Source organism: Crocodylus porosus, unplaced genomic scaffold, assembly GCF_001723895.1.
Source record: "Crocodylus porosus isolate Cpor-Errol unplaced genomic scaffold, CroPor_comp1, whole genome shotgun sequence".
NCBI classification, from domain to species: Eukaryota; Metazoa; Chordata; order Crocodylia; family Crocodylidae; genus Crocodylus; species Crocodylus porosus.
In genome coordinates this window covers 36,860,803-36,865,867 of record NW_017728907.1, presented here as the reverse complement: position 1 = coordinate 36,865,867, position 5,065 = coordinate 36,860,803, and the positions used below count along the sequence as shown (strand labels likewise).

Here is a 5,065-nt window from a genome sequence, read left to right as displayed (position 1 = left end):
GGCTCCGGAGCCGCCAGAGCCCCGCGAGAAGCGGGCGGAGAGGCCGGGGGCGGGGGGAAGCGATACGAAGTGAAGCCCCGTTGCCAAACTTGCCCGGCGATTGCGGCGGCGGCGGTGGCGGGAGGGGCTGAGCTCTGCAGCTCCCCGCCGGGGAAGCGGGCGCCGGAGGAAGGACTCAGCCCAGACCCCGGGTTTTGCAGCCAGGGCCGCCGCTCCGTGGGGCGGGGGCCGCCGACAGCCGGGCGGGAGCGAGCATTGTGTTGGCTTCTTCGCAAGAAAACCTCCCGCCACCCCCCCTCGCCACAGCCTCCGATCCAGCGCGACGCTGCTGCTCGGCCTCTTGCACCATAGAGGGGAAGCAGGTAAGGCTCGGGCGATTCCCGGGGGGGCTGCGCGGCCCCAGCTCTCCTGCCCGCCCCCCACGACCGTCCCGGTCTCGAGCGGACCCGATCGGCCGCCCTGCATTAGGCGGGTGCGCGGAAAAGTGCGGGGAGCCGGCGCGTTGCAGCGCTCCCGGCGTACAAAAGGCTGGCGCTGGCGGCGGCGCTGGGCTGCTTCTGCCTCCCTGCAGCCGCTCCAGGGCTTCGCCTGCTCGGATCGCGGCCGCCGGGGCCGGGGGAGGCGCGGGCGGGGGCCGACCCCCGCTTCCCCCGGAGTAAACACTATTTGGAAACAGTGGCAGAAAAGATCAAAGTGAGCGCCCTGTTTCCCCCCCTGCCCCGCTCCCTTCCTGCCCCCCGCACGCTCTTTTGTTTCAATCCAGGAGAAATCCGGTGAATCACCTAATTAAAACCAAGACATGAATTAAGCATCCATTTTTGTGCTACAAATTGCCAGCTCTACGCTTGTCCCTCCCTTGGTCTCCATTAAAAAAACACCAGAGACGTTGTTAAAAGGGGAGTTATTTTGCCTCTAGCTGCCAGCTCTGCTTTCTGTTTCACTGCCTCCTATCCCAGGACCGAAATTGCTTGGCTGTGTAATTACTGAAGGGAGCCTATTTAACTTAAAAGCTTTTTTCCCCCCAACTCTAAATGAAACTTGATGAGGGCCCGTCCTTAGTTATCAGGGGAGTCGCTTTCTGGTCAGTCCTCTTGATTCATCTCTTTTAGATTTAATCAGCATTAAGGTATTGCTTGTCCTTAAGAGCTTTAGCTTAATGGGGTTACTGGATGGTTTTCCCAGTGTAACGTTTCCTTTTTTATACCTGTATCTTTACCGTTCAACAAAGCCTGGGCTAAGGCAGCAGGGAGGTGGCTCGTGTTTTCTTTCTTGTTGGAAAGAAACCCGAAGTGATTTGAAAACGTTGGGGAACGGTTTAAAGAGGGGAAGCAGGAAATGCAGCTTCATTAGGGGTCTGGCTGGAAACTGGAACAAAAGGCAGTTCCTTGAGCAAATGCATCAGAAATCAATTTACATAAAGGTATATGATGCGTTGGGAGAAATGCGAGGCTAATGGCTTTTAGAGTGGCTCTCTGTGCAAAGTCTCGGGGTTTTTGTTACAGCTTAATTGGTGCCGTTCTGCTTTATTGCGCGGTCAGTGGACAGACGTGCGGGGGTCGGGGCGTGCGCAAGTGTAACCCGGCCTCCTCCAGGACTCTCAACTTCGTGTTCCCCGCCCGGGCCAGGGCAGGGAAAAAGTTTGCCCTCTCCTTCCTGGCGGCACGAGCCCGAGCCCGCCCGATGCCCCGGGACGAGCACACCCGGCTTCCAAAGGACAAAGACGAAACGTGCCGCTGAACTGGCAGGCAGTAACTTGCTCTCCTCGCAGCGCGAGTGACTCGAGCCGCCCGCGGAGTTTCTCGGGGCCCGGCTCGAAGGCCCCGCCGGCTGGGGCCGCGGGCGGCTCCGGCCGGATTGCTCCGCCTGCGGGACGAGGCGCTTGGCCGCGGCGGGGCCTCGAGCCCGAGCGGGAAACTTTTTGCCCCCGAGGAACAAAGCGGGAGCGGCGGCGCCGCCGCCGGGCGGACTCGCGGGCGGAGCGGAGGAAGTGAGCGGCGCTGCGGTGCAGTCGGGCCCGGCGCGCTGCGGCGGGGCCTGGGGGTCCCGGGCCGGGGGCGGGGAGGGCTCCGCGGGCCTCGCGCTCGGAGTCTGGCAGCGGAGTTGTCCGCGCCCCGCACCGGCGCTGGGCCGGGACGCCGGGCCTGCAGTTGAACAGCTTTCTCTCCCCCCTCTGCCTCCCTCCCTCTGCCTCTCCTTGCGCAGGCCATGGTGAACCCCGGCAGCAGCTCGCAGCCTCCCCCGGTCACCGCGGGCTCCCTCTCGTGGAAAAGATGCGCAGGCTGCGGGGGGAAGATCGCGGACCGCTTCTTGCTCTACGCCATGGACAGCTACTGGCACAGCCGGTGCCTGAAGTGCTCCTGCTGCCAGGCGCAGCTGGGTGACATCGGCACGTCCTGCTACACCAAGAGCGGCATGATCCTGTGCAGAAACGACTACATCAGGTGAGGACAGGCGGCCCCGGGGCAGGGTCCCGGATCGCCCCCTTGGTGCCAGGGTGTGGCCTGGTGCCCCTCCCTGGACCAGGCTGGGCCAGAGTCCGTCCAGGCCCCTGTGACTTTGAAGTGGTGGGCAGCAGAAAACAAGCCCCAACTAAAAATAAACAGCAATCAGGGAGGCTGAATGCATTCTGCTTTGTTGCAGTGCTGGAGGAGAAGTGTGTGCCTCTGAGATGGTAAAAGAGGGTAGGCTTAACGAAGGCTGTGCTGGAGGTGCTAAATAATGAAATGCCTGCCTTTAGTATCTGATTAATTATGATATTTACATAAGCACCTTTAAACTCCTTTGAGTGGAAACAGAATGACTCATTCTCTGTTCCCCTTGTAAAGGAGCTGATTAACGGCGGTTGGAGGGCCAGCCATTCTACTTGTAGCCAAAAACCCTGGTCATGTTTGTCTTCACATTGTTAGGGGGAGGCTTTGAACCCGGCAGTGCTTCAGCTTCCAGTACACAGAGCTGGGAGACTCCGAGGAGGAAGAGAGACTGGTTTGGTTTTGTTTTGTTTTGTTTTGTTTTTTGCTTAAGCAGTTCATTGAAATGCCTCAGATTAGATGCAAGACTAAGTAGGGTTTAGTTCCCCTATTGAGGTGTACAGTAAGCCAAGGCGGGAGTATCGCTTCCAAAGAGCTTCGGTCCCAATTAATAGAAGGGATTCAGGAGGTCAGATGCCTGTAGGATCTTTTCAGGTGAGCTCAGGCTCTTTCAACTCATTAATTTAAAAGGAGGCAGTTTGAAGGATTACACATTTAATTTGAGTAAATGGCTTGATAGGCTGATACATGTGAATGCTTCAAGGAAGTATTCTATTTCAACATCCAGCAATTGAAAAAAACAAAAAACCAAACCAAACCCAGAAATCCTTATCTTGCTGGCTAGAAGGTATGCATAGTTGAGACGGGTTGTGTTTTTCTTTGAAAGGCTCTTGACTCTCTCTCATTTGCGGCAAGCATCAAGAGTTACCCTAGGTTTTTTTGGCGGATGGTTGCAAAGTTCTACTTTCTCCCTCCATAAATCACTTGTTTGTCCATCTTGCAAGTTGGTTTCTGTTGAAAAGCTTGTGTTGTACTGGAGATTGTGAAAGATCACTGCTGCCCTGAATTTGTAGAACACTTATCTTGGAGACATCATTAGTTTAAAATGATGGAGTAAAAGGACTTTTAGTTATTCTGATAATGCAACCTCTGTCCTGCTATGCGCAGGCATGTTCAATCAGCTAAATAGAAGAAATGCAGCTCCAGAGACATTGCAGGGGATTGCAACATTTAATTTCACTAAGTGATTTTAGGAGTAAATGTTAGAAAATCAGCAACATGGAGGCTTATAATGACGTTTCCTGGTCCCCATCCCAAGCCGACATAAGCGGCGTAGAATTCTAATTAAATAGAGCAGAACAGGGTTAAGGGGAAGAGGTTTATTTGAAGTGGAAAAATTTGACACTACTGTTCAGATGCACTGAATGGCGCAGATTCTGCGCTCAGCCAGGCCATCGAACAAACTTTCCTTTCTGATCACTGCTAATTAAAAGGAGAGGACAAGCCCACTGGATCCCCAAGGCAAGTTCAAGCAGGCTTATCCGGTGTTGTGTTGCCAAAAATTAATACTCATGTCTTCGCGTGTAGGCGATCATGAATAGGCTGTTTATCAGATGAGCGCTTTGAACTGGCCTTCTTGTGCCATCGCTGACTCCTCTCTGGATCCAGCTCATTTGACTTGCAAACAAACCCAGCCCACACCTCTGGAGCAGGCCCAGAGCCTGCCCCTCGCTGCCGGGACGGCCTGGCCTGGGGCCGGGTCCTGCTCCACCTGGCCCCGGCGTGGGCCTGCGCTCAGCCGCGGGCACGGCTGCATGGGCCCTGGGTGCCTGCCCGGAGGCGGCGGGAGGAGTCCCCTGCCGCAGGCCGGTCCCGCGGGGCCGATGCGGGGAGGCCGGGGGAAGGGGCTGGGGCCGCTGCAGCCCCCCCTTCCCCTTCGCCTTCCAGATGTGCGCGCTGTAGCCTGGGGGGGGGCGGCCTCCCAGCCCGGGGATGGCAGATAGGGAGAGCAGCCGCGTGGCAGCGGCTGCGCGCAATTAAAAGCTTTAATTAGTGTCTCCTCCATTTTCTCGGAGTTGCGATAGGGTTTATCTAATGAGATCTCGTCCCTGGCTTAGATCCGCTGCAGTGACGTGTCCGAAATGAATGAGCCGCGCCGCAAACAAAACATTTAATTAACAAAATTGGCCTCGGGGGGGGGGGTTAGGCTCTTAAAGGGGCAGCGTCTGCAAGTCTCTTCCCCCGCCCCCAGGCCTGGGGCTCGGTGGGGGGGCGCTCCCCAGCCCGCCCCGCGGCGCAGGAGGCACCTGAGCGGGGCGCTCGCAGCCCCCCTGCACGAGCAGCCGGCGCTAATCGGTTCAGACAAGTTAACCGGGCCGTGTTATGAAAGGCGAGTTGGAGGAAAGCTGCCACCAGCCCCGCCGCGCTCCGACAAGCAGGGGCAGGCAGCGGCTCCCCGGGGCCGGGCCGGGCCGGGCCGGGGCGAGCGCTCCTCATTGCCATTCACGTGGCCGCCCGCAGCCGCAGTCTGCGCCGCG

General features: G+C 57.6%; 1 protein-coding gene across 1 annotated transcript in view; it reads left to right on the top strand.

Annotated features, from left to right (window-relative positions):
* The first annotated feature begins 6 nt into the window (after positions 1-6).
* LMO4 (LIM domain only 4) overlaps positions 7-5,065 on the top strand; it is a 14,393-nt gene continuing 9,334 nt past the window's right edge. The window contains exons 1-2 of the mRNA XM_019531147.1: positions 7-362; positions 2,203-2,441. Coding sequence (XP_019386692.1) covers positions 2,206-2,441 — 236 coding nt within the window. The 5' untranslated portion in view covers positions 7-362; positions 2,203-2,205. The remainder of the gene's footprint in view (positions 363-2,202; positions 2,442-5,065) is intronic.